At 32.6% G+C, this 18,190-nt stretch overlaps 1 protein-coding gene and 1 long non-coding RNA gene across 3 annotated transcripts; both read left to right on the forward strand.

The window, feature by feature from the left end:
• LOC18599779 lies at positions 4,259–5,445 on the forward strand. The gene is made up of 3 exons (XR_001927754.1): positions 4,259–4,531; positions 4,621–4,679; positions 4,955–5,445. It is a non-coding gene; the product is annotated as an uncharacterized LOC18599779 (long non-coding RNA).
• On the forward strand, positions 10,592–14,534 carry LOC18599777 (cyclic dof factor 2). 2 transcript variants are annotated; one of them, XM_007029880.2, is made up of 2 exons: positions 10,592–10,928; positions 12,597–14,534. In XM_007029880.2, exons 1-2 carry the CDS (start codon positions 10,854–10,856, stop codon positions 13,983–13,985), a joined length of 1,464 nt encoding a protein of 487 aa, XP_007029942.2. In that variant the 5' UTR covers positions 10,592–10,853; the 3' UTR covers positions 13,986–14,534. The 2 variants fall into 2 exon arrangements, with proteins under 2 accessions (XP_007029942.2, XP_007029943.2); XM_007029881.2 differs by having other exon boundaries at positions 10,868–10,928; positions 12,575–14,534.

Below are 18,190 nucleotides of genomic sequence, written 5' to 3' on the forward strand. Positions count from 1 at the left end.
CTGCAATTAATTTAGATCTCCAAATAGAAGAGAGATAAGGTTGCTCTTGATTTACTCTTCATAAAAAGAAATAATTAGCTAAATGATCATTATCAATGTTGAGAGGCAGAGATTGTTAAAATTAAAACAGTTTATTATTAATCCCATGTCTTCCCAAAGCTAATAATTGTAATTGAGTTTCACTCAACCAAAGGCTATTCCATTACAAATATAACAAAGTCAACACTCTATTACTTAGATTCGATAGCCTTTTCCTTCTCGCTAGCCCACAAACTTTGGAGTTAATTTTCTAATCTCGAGCACCTAACCAAACAATACATATGCTTTCAAGTGATTTTATTAAAAATACCTTTGATTTTATCATGCAAATGTGAACCTAAATACAAATACTTTAATGTTTCTGTTTTTGTTTGTTTACATTCCTTTTTAAGACCTGAAAGTCAGCAAGCTCTTACTATTTGATCTTCACTTTTTTGACAAATTGCTCTTACTTTTAGCAACATTTTATGCAAATTATGAACAAAAGACAGCTTCCCACTCATCAATTTACTCAAAAGAGAATCCTTATATATATAAGAACATGAAGAGTAGTAGGTAACAACAACAAATTAAGTCGGCTAGGAGTTGAATTGACTGCCTGTTTTTTGCTTTTGCTCTTCAAACATGATAGAAAGCCGATCGGATGAACATATAGTACATAGTTTTTTCTTTTGTTTCTTTGCCCCAAAGCCCCGCTCACATTTGTCTCAAGCTTTGATTCCCTCTAGTTCAATATAATAAGATGCCCTGAGGTAATAAAGTTAATACATAGTGTAAAGATTGAAATCCAACAATCCTGGCTGGGTTCAAACCGAACCCGACTCCACCCTCTTAGTATTGGTTTTTCAATACATAAGGTCAGCACTTCAAAGAGAACTTTTCTTAGTTTTCTTTACATAAATGCAAGAGAAGCTAGAGTGAATTTAAACCTAAAATTAATACTAGCTGGCTAGGTAAGAACAGTTGGGCAAAGCTTATGTTCAAATAATTATAAAAGAAATTTTTAAAAAAAAAACCATAAATGCATCAATCTTTATTAATCGTGCCATGTTGACATTGAGACTTGAAGAGTGACATGACTTACACGAGGGAGGTACCCCATATTCCAACAGTAGAATAGGAATAGGAATAGGAATGAATCTCGATACACATCACACATTAGTTATATAAATGTGATATTAGCCAATAATTGATGTCCTTTGGCTCAGAAGATGATAAGTTTTATGTGATTTGTGAAATAGCTCGAAATAGGGGCATGAAATGATGTACCCCTCTATAATGTAAGGTAACTTTATGAAGATGGGGCCAACCTCAGCCACCCCATGAATGAGAAATTAACCTAAGAGACAAATGTGCTTGTCACATAAATCTATTACATGACAAATGAGAATGTCATTTGTCTGCCCACCGCCCATACTCAAAAGCTCTGTCACCCTCTTTGGAAGGTGTTGCATCAATTATAGCCTTCTTTAGATTCCCATTTATTCCTTTTTTATTTCTTTTATCAGCATTCAATTATATAAGCCAAATAGTTCTTGGCATAATTAAAACTAATTATATCGTATGTTTAGCTTAATTATTTTGTAGTTTACGATACATGTGAGCAGGGTGCATGTTGCTTTCATGAATTCCGGTTTTAACCAAGCTTATATATAGTATGCTTTAATTTATATATAGTTGAGATAGGGAGTACCAAGTTTTAGAATATCCTTTCGAGTCCGTCTCTTTTAATATAAATATATATGTATTTATTATTAAACTAAATATTTATATAATAATTTTTTTTAATTTTCTTTAGTGGAATAATAAAAATTTAAGCGATTAAATGATTATATATTTCTTTTTCTATTTAGAGAAGTCACTAGAGACATCCAATATATTCTTACGTACCTACCACTAATGCTAGTTTTGAATTTTGCTTGGATAGCATATTAATTATCATTTCCTTTTTTTTTTCATTACGATGGATTATCATGATAATCCATTAATTGTATATTAATGAATGGATCAATTCAGTTTGAAGAATCAAAGTGAGGCAGTTATATTATTTTAATCTTTGTTTTTTTTTTTGTTAAAAGTCTTTTCTTTTTTTTAATATTTTTATTTTATCTGTATTTTTTTTCAACTTATTTATCTCTTAAAAATAGAAATCAAGCCAAATAGAATTTTGAGATGCTCTTAAAAAAGTAAAAAAAAATATTTTTTTTTTTAAACAAACAAAATTTAGACTTTTTAAAAGTCTTAATTAGCACCACATGTTAAATATATTAATATACCCAAGAATATGCTCCAATCAATACACTAGTAGAAAGAAATTGTTCACAGGACATTGAATCTTCTTTTTTTGGGTACTTCACAAGGCATTATATCAAAAAGGAAAATAATGTATAATATAATTTTGGATTATGACTTTATTAGTTTATTTTCACACATGCTTTTACTCTTTTAGTGTAAAAGCATCAATTATCATATAAGTACACAAATAACATCTAGATATATAAGTAAATGTGATTGATTTGAGCTGAAAATACAAAAAAATAAGTGCACAGAAATAAGATCATCTTAAAAGTATTTTTTTAAAAATTTAAGATAATTTACTCATTTAATCACTTAATTTCTTAAAATATTAATAATTTGACCATTCAATTGTTAAAAATTAATGGTTGTTTGATGTAATTTTCTAAATAAGTTGACTTTAGACACAAGATATGTTCATGTCAATTTATCTGTCACACAACATTGTTCAAGCAAGACTGTCCTTAGACATATCATATGGTCAAGATCAATTTATCTAAAAAATAACTTTAGATATCCGTAATTAAATTTTAAAGAATAAATAATCAAAATATTAATTTTTATAAACCTTAGTGATTAAAACATGATTTTTCAACATTGAATATCAAAATAAAAATTCGCAAAAAATTAAAGGATCAAAATGAGTAATTTATCTTTTAATCTATGATAAAAGGTCAAAAGTAAATTAACCGAGAAAGAATAAAAACGAAGGTGAATCAAGAGTCAAGATTGTCAATAAATAGCATTAACACAATGGATACCGTACTGTGAAGAACATGGACAAGACCAGAAAAGAAATGGAGGTGTCACAAATGTTGGCCTGGCCTGAAAATCGTGATTCACCTTCTTCCCATTTTATTTTTTACTTTCATTTTTCTTTGTAATAAATTATGATGTGATATTTATACATTGAACTCCTTAGAGTTCAAACCTCTCTACAACTTAAAAAACAAAAAACAACATTGTCAATGATTTTTTTTTTTTGGGTGCATAAGAATGGGAAGAAACTCACTTAACTTCTCGGACTAGGAGAGCCTATCATGTCCTTAACAAGTGTTATATAGAAAAACTGAAGTTCACTTTTGGGGTGTGCCATTTAAGACATTAATAAGAGTAGAAAATGGAGGTAATGAAACTGCAAATGAAGGTTTCAAGTAGGTATGTTTGGCAACAAAAGGGGGATGCATTATTTGTTTAATACACCAATTGCATGATATGCCGGGGAAATTTAAAGATTTGAGAAATCTTGCCCAACATGGATATGAGTGGAGACAACCACCAAATCTCAGTCCCCATTTAATTTCATCACCAAAGGAAAGAGCTTTTAAAGTCAGAGCATGGCCATGGCTGCAGGTTAAATTACCTCAACTCAGAATTAAGATGTTAATTTCTATATGATCATGAATTACAAGGGCTTTGTGTGAGAGTTATGAAAAAACACATGTATAGAAATAAACATATCCAAATGTAATTTACAATTTGGACCTCATTTACAATTAAGTTTATCCCATAAATATGTGCATAGATAAATTTTGAATGTACCAAAGAGAAATGAGTGTTGAGGTGGGTCCAATAAGTTAAAATTCATGAAACATGAGTCCTAAGATTCAGCCAGTGTGTGACAAAACATATTAAATCCCGTGAATCTCTAGCTGTTTGTATCTGCCCTATGCTAGTTTTCATACTTTACAGATAAAGCTTCACATATGATCTAAAACATTAATGTGCATACATTTCTTTTTGAGGTTTTGGTTACAGCACTCTGATGTAAAAATTAATCTTTGATGACAGGACCATGACATAAGGAAAGCAGATAGAGTTAGGCAAGTGGGAACTCACCCACACACTTTAAAATAAAATAAACGGATGAAGTTGACTTTCTGTGCTCTTGTACTACTGCTTGCCTTTTTCCATTCTTTTTCCCAATTTCTTCATTTCAGTTAATTTTTTAAAAAAGAATTGTATAAATATTAAACAAAAAAGGGGGATTCTTCACTTCTTTCTACTCCTATATAAAGTACCAAGCCCACATGCTTTCCTTTGCCATCAGTAAATTTTTCTTTCTCTTTTGTCATTATTGTATGCTTGTTTTGATCATCAATCATCAGCATGGAGAACAAAGCTTTGGTTAGATTGATGCTACTTTTTCTGGGTTTCTCTTATCTTCTCCTTTCCTGTGCTGCCGTTCCCACAACAAGTAAGGCAAATTTTGTAGCTTTTGAAGTTAACATTTATGCAGAATCTGTTGAGTAGATATTTATTGGAATTAATTTACTTGGTTTATAGGAAGCCTCAAGTCATATAAGGAACTCCCTTCTTCTTCTGTCCAAGATTTACTTGCTCAGGTCCCTTCTCTCTTTCCCTCTCTCTTAAGTTTATCATATTTTCTAGGCATATAATATTGCAGGGTTTTCAGAACATTTCAGTTTTTACCAAAAAATGAAACCTGGAATGTCAAAACTATGGCAACCCAGCGAAAGCTGTCAGGCTGAAATTTTTATTGTCCTTCCTAAACAGTTATTTTGTTCTCCTTTTAGACTAACATTCTCACAAGTTTTTCTTCTTTTCCATTGATTGTATGTCACAATTTGATTAAGATCGTCTTCTGTTTTTTTTGCAGGATGTAATGAAATTGAATGAAGCTGAGGAATCGACTGGGGGAGGAGATGCAATATTCAGTGATGAAAGGATGCTAATGGAAAGCACAGATTATCCAGGGACAGGTGCAAACAAGAACCATGATCCCAAAACCCCAGGGAGAGCTTAGGAACAAAGGAACAAAAAAAAAAAGAGAAGCCCATAATTTTTACATATAATTTGTTTTATGTATAGACCAAGAATGAGGGAAAAATAAATATATGAGAGTTTGGATCTGGGTTTGGGACTTTGCTTTGTCCTATGTTTTGCTAGAATATGCTCTCTCTTCCTTTTTTTTTTTTCCCTCTCTTTCTATCCATAATCTTGTTTAAGGTTGTTTTTGTTTGTTTGTCTGTCTGTCTGAAGAGTTGTACTATAATCTAACTTGAATTGAGAAACTTGTGCGGAGGGTTTGGGGGTTCACTTTACACAGAAAGGAATGTTATGGGTATTTTGAGGATTAACTTTTGATGATCTTCTTTGTATTTGGTATTTATTTAATTACTAAGTACTACTACTTTATGGAAGAAAGTAAATGTTGGAAATTGTGGCTATTGGTGTTGAACTCTTCAATAAAGCAAATGCTCCAAAAAAGTGCTCCTTTTTTTTTTTTTGAGTTTGTGACAAATTAATCAAAACGTAATCAATCATGTTGTATATATGATTCAAATATTTGTAGTTGTTGTTCTACCGGAAAGTAATCTCTCCACATTAAGCTAAAGCATTAGTCTTTTTTTAGTTCAAAAAGAGTATTGCAAGAAACTACCGTGGGTTCAATTCATAAATTCACCCTTTGTAATGAATTGTCAAGTTATATCCACCCTTTTCCGGATTGAGTTTCTCTCTATATATTTTTTTGTTTGATAATTTTTTATATATTTTTATTCATTATTAACATACGAAAAAACCTATTCATTCTAAGAATTTTTTATTTGTTTAGAAAAAAAAAGAATACACACAAAGTTTTTTATATGTTGATTCATGAATAATGATTAGAGAAAATGGAAATTAGCTGCACAATTTACAATCACTTCCAAATGACTTGAATAGAAGTAAAGGAGTCTTAGCATGTGTAGTAACTTGTTAGAAATACAGGGTTGCAAAGATTTGAATCAATTCATACCTTTTAAGTGAAATTATTTGGGCCGAAATTCATAGTTTATTGAAAATAAACAAGTGAAATTTTGGTTAAAAAGATACAGAGTTTTAAACAAAAAGGAGTAAAAGTCTCTTCCTCCCCTTATTTTGGAATCGACGAATCAAACATTTATTTATCGTCGAATCAAATACCTATAAAAATAAAAAAAGATTTAGTAGTAGAGGAATACTGGATTTCACAAGAAAAGCAGGTAGGAGGATGGTTTTCCCAGTGAAAATTTAATGGCATTTGACAAAAAGTGAAATGGTGAATGAATGAGAAAGAATGGTAGGCAAAGAAGTAATGATGGTGATGGAGGGTAACGGTAAAGCATGAGTTGGACTTTGGATATGATATTGGTGCTGATTGCGATAGCAATGCCGGCTATTACTATTGTTGAAAATTGTGACAACAGAGATAGGCTAGGAACTTAGCTAGTGGGTCGTTCGAGATTTTACAAGATTTTGGGGGTAGGTAAAGGCCAGAGATTCATATTTTATACATTTTTTCAATAACCATTTCATAAATTTAAAAAATAAAAAGATAGGCTTCTTTAATAGGAAGATGAAAATTAATAAATTTGAGCAAAAATAACTCTCTTTGAGAAGCTACCTCACCTTGCATTAATAATCTCTTATCAGTTATGATATTGGACCAAATACATATAGTCTCTTGTGATTCTCTGGAATGAAACACCCGCTGGCTGTGTCGGTCAGCAGCCGGTGGAGCTAAGGTTTGCTTAGAGACAAACAAGGGTTAAAGATGGATGAGGGAAAAGAGAGAAGAAGAAGAGGAAAAAGAAACTTGGGTTAGTAATTTCAACATTTGTTAACCCAACAAAAGATCCAAGCGCAATAAGTCTTAAGATTGGGCTGGTGCTACTGGGTTTGTGCATTGGATCACAGATAACTCAACCCAGCCCAATTTTTTTTTGAACTCATACTTGAATTGTTGAATCCAAGTTACATTTGAGTTTGAAGGCCTTTGCCCTGTTCTTAGCTTAATTTTCTTTGGGTGTTGGGGACTTTCTAAATTTTCAACATAAGCAGCCTCTAGTTTCAGGGCTTGAGGCCCAAGTGGCTCGAGAGTACAAGGTTTCTTTGGATTCGTAAGCATTATCATACAAAGTAATGGAGTAACATTTTTCTGTCAAAGAGATTGGTTGAATGGATAACTCATGTTTTTTATAAAAAAAAAATGATCTAGTTCAAGTCTTAAGGATGATCTTTTGTTGGTCTTGATCTTAAATATGGCACTTAAATCCTGCCATGTACAAAGAAAAACCTTTATGAGGGGGGGTGTTTGACAGGCACTATAGAGATTCAGACTAAGCAGTCTGAGGCTAATTTATTCCTTTTGCACTTTTACACCTCATGGGGCCAAAATGACTGCATTAACAATTAGACCATCACTTTATGTTTCTTTAATGGTCACAAAAGTGGTGAAAAAAGTGGCAGCTTTCTCCTGTTAAAGTTTGGAACTTTAGATCCTGTTTACTTTTGAAAATTTGTTCCTTCACCCCCAACTCCCAGGCCACCTTAACGGGGAAATCAAAAAGCTGCCTCTTGAGCAAGAAATGGAGTCAAAGCAAAAACTGTAAGAGCGGGGTCCTGTTGAATCAAACCACATTAAAGGCAGTTGGTATGCAGAAACAATTGATTGCCCACACCAGATTCTAGCTAGGGTTTTGCTACTCCTTGAAGTAAAGTAACCCCCCCCCCCCAAAAGTCCAAAATTAAAGGTAGAAAGGTGTTTTTGTGGGGCCAACAAGACCCTTTTTCTTTTGGGGCACAAAAGGATAGCTTTTGGGTGTCAATAAACACTTTGTGGGGGGCCCACTTCTTGCCAAAAGTAGGCATCACAAAGGCCGAAATGAGGATGAGATTGCTCTGACATTTCTCACCATGGCGTTGAGATCTTTATCTTGGTTGCTCCAAGCCCTGGCCACATATGCTGGCCCCATTAGAAAACAAATGTGGGACTTCATCCAAGCTTCCTTTTTTCCTAATTTAAGCTCTAAATTTGGTACTATTTTGACCCCAATTCCCATGGTATCTTCCACTTTCCCATTGCTATCAAACTTCATTTCGTTATACAAGTTATCATTTTTTAAAATTTTTATTTTAAAAATTTTTAAAAAAATTCTATTATTTGAGGAAAAGATCCTGCATTAGTCGTTAAGTCAAATGTTCAGACGTTATAAATTAACATTTTATGCATAGGTGGTTTGAGTTCTTTTCTTTAATTCTTCTATTATAATGAAATATACAAATTTGCATTTATTAAATATTTCATCATACTATAAAAAGGTAGTAACTCTCTTTCATTGTTTTAGTCATGAGTTGATTGAGTTCAAATAATGCAACAAAGCATTGTTTTCTACCTTATCAAACTATAAATCATGGAGTCATTGAATGAAACTGTTTCAAACTAAATAATTAAATATAATTCTCATTAAAATGAAAAGTTCACTACACCAAATGTGTATCTCAGGGTATATTTTACAAAAAAAAAATATATATATATAAAGACATTCAATATGTCATTTGATTCCACAATTTATACATTCTTTTAGCAAAAATTGCGGATTGAAAGATAAAAAAAAATTAATTTAAAAAAGATGGAAAAGGACCTCTAGGTTCTTAGAAAGAATACACATGGACAACACATACATCTCACATCGTTACTCATATAAGATATGATTATTTATTTGAAAAATTAAATCCCCACTTGAACTACTCTCAATATAAACTTTGACTTTCATGTTGTTGTTTCTTTTCTAACAATCTTTCAAGAATTATATTGTGCTATTCAAATTGATTGATCAATGTCCGGTTCTAATTACCAACAAAGATCATAAAACAATATAAATTCTAATTTAGTTTTTAATTTGATTCATGATCGAATAATTTTCAAGTCTATCAACTCATCAAGTTGATCGAACAATTTTCTAAAGAAAAGAACAAATTGTCTAAACATTAGAATGTCATTCAAGTGGCATGGAATGTTATCCTCTTTTTGTCCAATATTGAACTTGAAGCTTTGCATATTGCAACAAAAGAATTTGGACCCCATTTGGGACACCCAATGGCCAAGCATGTACTCCAAACAACAAAAGAAAAAACAATCCAAATCCAATGTTCCCCCACAAAATTAAATAGCTAATTGCTTACAAATTTTAGCCAGCTGTTGTATCAATCTTTTTCTTTAATAAAGATGACACTTTGTTGTTTTTTTTTTTTCCTTTTTTCGCGAAATTCATTAGAAAAATCCAACGTATTTCCTCACAACTTGCTAAAATAAATAAAAAGAATTAATTAATTCAACGGTTTTAGAAATAGGATTTGATAAAACAAAATGGGGGGTCCCAAAAAGGCCAGAAGCAACCTGGCAAAAGACATTGAAGGCGGCGTAAAAAGCGACTCGCTTTCATATTTTTCCCCCACTCCCTCACTCAGTTTGGCTGGCCTTTTTGGTTTCTCCTTTTTATCATAAAGGGCCCCACGTCTTAATCCCTTTTTGCTTTTTCTGGCCTTTCCTTTTGTCTTTCTTACGTCACCTCCATCCTTAGCCTCAACATCTCTTGGTCCGCAAACCCTCCCTCTTTGCTGACTCGGCGCCAGCTGGCACCTAACTCCATTTTATTTTCCTAAAGGATGAAATTTTTTGAATTACATATCTAAATAATTAATTACAATATAAAAATCCAACTCCAAAGATTCATGCCTCGAAATTCAAAAAAAAAGAATAATATAAGAGTAATTAAAACTGTATAAGTAAAAAAGAACTGTGATGATTATTGTTTTATTGTACCTTATTTGTTAAAATAATGCTTATAGTACCTAAATGATTGCGTTACATTACTATTATCTTTAAGATGGGAAAATAAAGTGACTATTAAATTATAGATTCTATGTTATCCTAATAAGTACTTGGTATATAATTTTATAAAATTATAAAACTTTATAATATGTTCACACATTTATAGTTCAATCCATAGGGACACATTTCTTGATGGATACCCATACTAATGGATACAAAAGAAAAATAATGAGATGTGAGAAATGTAAATAGTTTTTGGTATATAAATATATTATATCAATTATCCTTGACAGTCATTGATTTAATGAATCTCATGAAATACATGATCCTTTCTGGTATTTAATTTTAGGACAAAGAAAACAAACACATAATAAATGTCTTAATTTTAAATACCCATTTTTTTCATTTTAATTCCAATAATTCATAAATTGATTCTATATTTTTTTAATCAAATAATACATCACTAGCTAGATGCCAAAAAAGAAAAGAAAAGAAAATAATTATTAGTCGATTTTTTTATTAATAAATAAGTTGACAGGGCCTAGAATTTATAACCCTGCCAAGAAAATTTAATAAAAAAGTTTAGGAAATTGACAGCTTATCTTCAAAATAAATAGAGGAAAAAGAGAGGCAGAAAAGTTTAAAAAATTGTACTCTGATCCTTCACGTTCTTTATGCTTTATCTCTGAGACTTTTTATCATTTTTTTTGCTTTGGGTTTTTAGTTTTTAAGGGGTTTTCTAGGATTTCAGAGAGAGAGAGAGAGAAAAAAAAAAAAGACTAAAAACACTATAAAAAGTTGCTTGCTTTCCTTTCCAAAGGAGTCTTTTTTCTCATCTTGAAAACACCCTCTTTTTTGGTTTAAGAGTTATGGTTCTTGCTCTTCATTCTTGCAAAAACACCAAATTTTTTATGTGAAGAAAATGAACGGTGGAGATCCAGCTTTCAAGCTCTTTGGGAGGAAGATTGCTGTGCCTGAACCTCAGATTCATGCTGGGGTAAGCTTACATATTTCTAAAGTTCATTTCTTTTTTTTTTTAATTAACGTTGGTGTAAATGTTTTCTTTTTTCTTGTTTTCATGTTGTCTTTTGAAGTTGACTATCCGTTTCAGCTCTTGTTTTTTGCTTAATGTTTCTGGGTTTTTTTTGTTCTTCTTTTGGTTTTGTTTTGATTTGTTGGAAAAGTTTTGAGTTTTTGAAGCTCTGTTTTGGTTCCAAAGTTGAAGTTTTAGGACTTAAAGACATGTTTTTCATATCTTCAGCTTCATGTTTATTTGTTTTTGTTGAAAACTTTTATTGACTTGGTAGTTTGGAATGAATTTTGTTTGCTTTTATGGTATAAATGAGATATGGTTTCGTTTTTTTCTGTGTAGTTTCTTTTCTTTTTTCTTTCTGATATTTCTATATATATATATATATATATATATTTTAACATATGGTTTTAGATGAACTAAACATAGCCTTAAATTTGCGGAAAAATGGGGGCAGGTGTTGCTTTGGATGCTCCGGGAAGTATGCTCATACAAATTATGTTTAGCTTTTTTATTTCTTGAATTACTTTATGTTTTCCTAAGCATCAACTTTACAAAAAGATGTTCTGGTATAATTTAATCCTCTTACCTTCATTTTTTTAAAGAAGTTTGAAGCCTTTTGGTTGATTTTGGCAGTAGAGATTATATGTTCATTGGGATGTTTCTAAAACCATATTTCTGTATAGAATTTGATTATTTAGGAAACTAAATTTGTTGCTGCCTCTTTTTTTTTTTGTTGGGATTTTCCTAATACAGATTGCTACATAGAATTCTTTATTTAGCAGGGAATTTTGGCCACTGTAACAAAATTAAGTCACTATTGTTTCTTTTTTCTGAATTTTGTTTGAATTTATTTTGATAACAATAAGTTTCTTGAAGGTTGGTGCATTGTAGTTCCTTTATTTTTGAAAATGGGAAGTTATTTTCAATTTTCTTGGATGCTGTAAAAGTTTTCATTGACAGAAATGGAAAGCCAAAAACCAGGTGTAATTTTTTTTTTTAAACTAGACAGGATCATGTAATTTTGATTTCCTCTTGGACTATCTTTTCCTGATTCTTGAATAAAAAAACAGCTTTAAAAATATATATTTTATATACTTTTATTGTCTTTGGGTGATGGGGGAAAAGCAGTTAGTCCAACTTGATTTATTAGAAGCTGTTCATTGCCGGTACCTTTGCATAAAGTCTTGTAATTATGACAGTCATACTTTCTAACTAGTTGCTAATCATAGTTTTGTAAACTTTGGAAGAGGTCAATTTGAACATTATTCCTCTGAATTTGGTCATGAACAACTTTCTTAGATATTACTTTAAGTACAATTTGACTGATGGGTTGATGAATGTTAATGGTTGTTTTATAGCTGATTTTTTATCGCAAAATCTTGTTAACCATATGTTTTGTTGTATTTTTTTTTGTTAATGTTAATAAGTCGGTTTGTCCACCTTTTTATAAAGTCTTCTTATTTATGAATCACATAAAACAGACAAAAATATTTCTGTTTTTCCTTTCAATAAGAAATATGAAAGGCAAGAAAATGTTAGTGAGCGTTCTGTGTTTTCATTCTTCTCTCTATGCCAAGTTCTTTCTAAATCTCCTGTTATAAATGAGACAGCTATTTTGATTTTGAATTCCAGGACACCAGTAGTGAGATAACAAACCCAGAAACTGAGACTTCTTATACAAACACATCTGGTGATCCAGATAAGTCCATTACTGTAGAAAATGATAAGGAAGAACACCAGACTTCAATGAAATCGAATGAGATACAAACAAACTCTAAGCTCAAAGAAGAACAGTCAGAGACAGATAGTGCAGACCAAGAGAAAGTTTTTAAGAAGCCAGACAAGGTCCTTCCATGTCCACGATGCAACAGCTTAGACACAAAATTCTGTTACTTCAATAACTACAATGTCAACCAACCTCGACACTTTTGCAAGAATTGCCAGAGATATTGGACAGCTGGTGGAACAATGAGAAATGTTCCTATTGGCGCTGGGCGGAGGAAGAATAAGCACTTGGCCTCTCAGTACCGGCAGATAATAGTTTCATCTGATGGAGTACCAATGACTAGGATAGAAACCCCCGACTCTGCAAATCAACAACTTCTACCTCCTGGTGAATCTACAACTGCCTTTAGGCCTTCCATGGGAAATGGAACAGTTCTAAAATTTGGTGCTGAAGCACCTCTTTGTGAATCCATGGAGACTGTACTTAGCCTTGGAGACCAGAAGAGAAGCGTTGAGATGGGTACAGTCAGTTGTGGAGAAATACGAGAGGAACCCTCCTCCTGTGGATCTTCTGCCACACCTTGCAGCATTCCGGGGAATCACTTACCAGGAAATGTCATGCAAAAAGAGAGAGTAGGTTTGGCAGGACCTAATGAGCAGATTACACAACATCCACCTCAATGCTATCCCATCCCACCGTGGATTTTTCCTTGGAATCCAGGAATGAATAATGTAGCTCCCATGGTAGTTGGTCAGTCTTCTTCTGAGCGTATTGGTGCGCTGAATAGCAGTACTTCAAATGCTGTTCAATGGTGCCCTACACCTATGATGGCTGTTCCTGGATTTTGCCCGCCAAATGTTCCTTTACAGTTTGTGCCTGCTTATTGGGGTTGTATGCCTTTATGGGCCGCTAGTGGAGGAAATGTGTCATTCAGTGGCTCCAATGGTTGCCTATCTCCATCATCCTCTACTAGCAACAGTTGCTGCTCAGGCAATGGGTCACCAAGACTAGGCAAACATTCCAGAGAAACAAATTTTGTCGAAGAGCAGTCAGAAAAGTGTGTTCTGGTTCCAAAGACCCTTAGAATTGATGACCCAAATGAAGCTTCAAGGAGTCCTATATGGGCTACATTAGGTATTAAACCTGACCAGAAGGATCCTTTACGACGAGGTAAAATTTTCAATGCTTTTGATTCTAAAGCTGAAGGCAAAGACCACTTACTGGATGGCAGTCATATTTTGGAAGCAAACCCTGCAGCTCTTTCGCGTTCTCACACATTCCAAGAGAGCACATGAGGGTCCCTTATAGTATTTGGCCTGGGCATCTCATTGTATTACATGCTTTGTGCATATCGAAGGCACAAACATCATCAGTTCTTGTTATGCATCAGGGAGATCTGGGTTCTCTGGTCCGAACACTAAAGCTACAAGTTCATAGGAAGTAAGGCTACTCTGATGATTGACAGGGTAGGCAATGTATCAATTCATCTTTGAGAGTGCTGTAAATAGTAGAAGACAGTGATTGAGTGGTGTTCATCATCTGCGGCCTGTTTCATACACTTGCATGTCTCTTCCAATGTAATTTGACAAAGAAGAAAGAAATAGATGAGAGAATTGTCCTTGATTCTTATCTATTCAAATTGTGTTAGCAAATTCCTGTGCTTGGGGTTAGTTTTCTTCTCAAAATATGGTGTACGTTGATCTCCAGTTTTGAAGTTGGAGAAAAATTTCCTAGATGTTAGAGTTCCATTATATTATGCTTTTCTCCCGAAATTCTGAACTCCTGCACTATCAGTTATTGGGGGTTGCTGAAACTATCATGAATAACATGTGCAAGTTGAATTATGACCATATATACGTAGAATAGAAGACGTTATCTCGGCTGGTAAGTAGCTATAAAATGTTGGAATCTTCAACTTTCTCAATTGCTTGAGAAAGTCTCCTGTGCAATCTTTATCTCTTTATCTATTCATTTCGTTGCCACCCATTTTCTCTCCACAAAGTCTCCGGGGAGTTATAATTGTCGACGCAATTCGCCTGCCGGTTTTTGACCTTTCCATTTCTGAATAAGTTAGCTAACAGCAGGCTCCTTTTGAATTTTATCTGATATTGCAGTTCATCACGGAAGTCTGTATTTCTTCATATAGGTACACCATTTATGTCTACCTTCTTTCAACTTTTTACATCTTTATCACCATAATTTCTTCCCAATTTCGAATCCCTTTTTCCATTGATAAAAAGCCGTAGTTAGAATCTTTGTTCAACCCCCCAGAAAAGGGGGTTTCGTTTTTTAGCTTTGTTTACGTGTCCTTTCTTTCTCGGTAGAAGTTTCTTTTCTGTTTATAGCCTACAAAGGAAGAAGATTCAACACGGCATGGAACATATTTGTATATGTCCGTACTTTATGACTCAATTCCCTTCAAAAGAAATCGCTTTTAGAGTCAGGATAAACCATAAGGTCATTCTTATCATCATTTGAAAGAACAAAAAAAAAAAGGGTTCATATTCTTGCCGTCACAGAATGTTAATTGTTACTTTCTTTTAAAAGGGTTGAAGTTTAATGTTTCCTTCTTCCTTAGGGTCCTAATTTCCAGCTTATAAATAGCTTTTGATCATCATAGAATCACATATATTTCATCTACATAAGAAATGAAAGGAAGGTTATTGTTTATTTTTGTTTTAATTTTCAGCTCTTTTGGAATAGTTTTTATGATATTTAAAAATTGTGATTAAAACACTTGAGGTATTTGGTTTAACGATAAAATATATGTACTTTCAATTCAACAAAATATATTCAAAAATTGTGATTAAAACACTTAAGGTATTTGGTTTAATGATAAAATATATGAACTTTCAATTCAAAAAATTAAAGGTTAAATTATGCATTAGTTTCTGTACTCTGTTAAACATGGTAGATTTAATTTTGTATAATAATTTGTAAAAATTAAGTTTTTATATTTTTTAAAATTAACAATGTCAATTGTAATCCAATGTTAAAATTTTTCGTTTATGTTGACATAGAATTTGATTGTAATGATATGGTATTAATTTTGTAATTTCCTCCGTAGTTGGATAATAATCACTACACTTAGTTTATAAAAAGAGTGAAATTTTCTATCTCTAAATTCTTAAGCATTACCAAAAATTAGCATTCATTACGTATAAATTGCAAAAATACCACATTAACGACATAGTAGTGCCACGTTAGCATCACATTCTCACTTAAAAGTTATGTTTGTATTTAATTAATACCACATCAACATAATCATTGTATCTTTCTTGGATGTCACGTTAGCATGTTTAATGTCATATCAACAAGAATATGTCACGTTAGTATAGTGAAATGTTTAATACAGTTAATTATTCGATTGACATTGTCAACTTTTGAAAATATAATGATTAAATTTTTATAAATTATTATATAAAAATTAAATCCATCACTTTAACAGAGTAAATGGATTAATTGCATAATTTGATGATGAATTTAAAGTCATATATTTGATGAAATAAAATTACCTTAAAGATGTATTTTGATAAAATAAAAATAATCATAGTCACCTAAAAAAAATTTAAAGTCTTTCTAATATTTTTCATGCTTTTGCCATTATATATATATTGAGTTTAGATTTGGGTCTTTTGGGAATATAGGTATTGGAATCTTGAAAGCCCATGTTAAGAATCTTAAAGTCCAACCTTTTCTTTGGATTAAAAGCCCAAAGCTTATTTTCAAGTAAATCTTATCATTGTGTAAAACTTTGAAGCAATGTCTTGAAGGTTCGATTTGTTCAAGAAAGCTAATTTCAAAGTTCAATTTGCAAATGTTATTTGTAATGTTTTAAACTAATTTCAAAGTTCAATTTGTAATGTTATTTGTATGAAAATTGGCATTTGGCTAAAGTTCCTCAATATGAATGGAATGTTCCCTGGCTACTTGGCCACCTCTGGGATGTTGATCTCAATAATGGAGGTGCCATGACTCGGCTGAGTTCATTCCATATTCCACATCCTGACTAAGCTCACATCACAAAGAAAACAGTGAGGGAAGAGCAAGAATTATTTTGGTGCTGGAATTTGTGCGTCAAACTATGGATAGTTGCTGCTACAACAAAGTCATGAAGCATTCTTCTATAGTTCTTTCTCCAATAAAGCTATTAGACTTCCCAATATGAACATAGCTTTAGCAAAGCTACACTTTCCTCGAGCCCAAATTTGGATTAGCATATGTTCCCATGGTGATCTATAATGGTGCACCATTACTTTGGATGGTTTTGAGAAGGCGGTTGAGGATGTAGTTTATAGTAATGGAAACTTTTCTTGTATCCCTATTGGTGGGGTATTTGGGCGTTTTTGTTGCAGGTCGTGACTGTAGTGTGCTTACCGATATAGAGCCAATTGCAGGAATCCTGTTTCGGTCCAGATCACAATTGGTTGAATCCAACGGGGAGCTTTTGCGGCAGTTCGGCAAACTTTTACGTTTTCAAGTATGTCTGAGATGGTTTGGATGGAGACACACAAGCTAGGAAATCAAGCACTGTTTCCTGGTTGTACCTCGTTTGCAGTAGAGCTGCGGGGAAGTGTAGTTCTTAATTCTATTCTTTGCATGCAGATTACAAATATACTTGTAAGGGGTTTTCACCCTTGGGTTTTGCATGACCCCAGGGAAAGAATTTGGATTGAACCGCCCTGGTTTTAGTTCCATGAATTCAGTGAAGTAATTTTCTGTCATCTGTTTGTTAGAAGCTAGTTCAATAAAGCAGGTTTAGCCACTTTAGCTGTGATTCTTCACCCTCATTAGTGGCTTTTAGCTTGCCATTGATGCAGTTCTAGATTACTGTGAAGTCTTCTTTTTATCAACAAGTTGTTGCTTTTGGATTAGAACTATATCCATCAGTTCCAATCATCCATTTCTCTCTCATATATTAAGAGAAAAATAAATGCAACTATATGACTTGGATTTCATATTCAGATAATAATTATTTTTCCCTACAGTTTTTTTAATATGTATCTTTCAGTTATCTCTAATGCGGGATTCATGTGAATTTACATGGACCTTACATTCACAGGCAATTGTAATTGTATAATATTATGAATTTTATAAAACTATAACATATACCAATTCCCCTCTTTGCAAAGAGTTTATTAAGATAAACAACCGTATTTCCTTGTGTCTTTGAAAGGATGAGAGGCACACTTTGCCAATTTGTAGTTGTAAAATCCACTTGTCCCTGTTAAAATCCCTCTTGTTTGCCTGTATCATAAATGTCTATCTGACCGTATCATGTAGGGTAAGAATACAATGTATGTTGTGATTCCTAAAAACTAACACTATGGTAGTTAATTAGGAAGGAAACTCAAGGAAAGGAAAATAAGGAGGGATAAAACCATTTGGCGAAGAGAAAATAAAGAGGAAGGAAAACTCAGAGATTTATTTCTTTCTTTCATAATGGGAGGATATAGAGCCATCTTTCATCTTAAAGACTGCACTTTCATTTTTTGTGAGG

Source organism: Theobroma cacao, chromosome 5 (genome assembly GCF_000208745.1).
Source record: "Theobroma cacao cultivar B97-61/B2 chromosome 5, Criollo_cocoa_genome_V2, whole genome shotgun sequence".
NCBI classification, from domain to species: domain Eukaryota; kingdom Viridiplantae; phylum Streptophyta; class Magnoliopsida; order Malvales; family Malvaceae; genus Theobroma; species Theobroma cacao.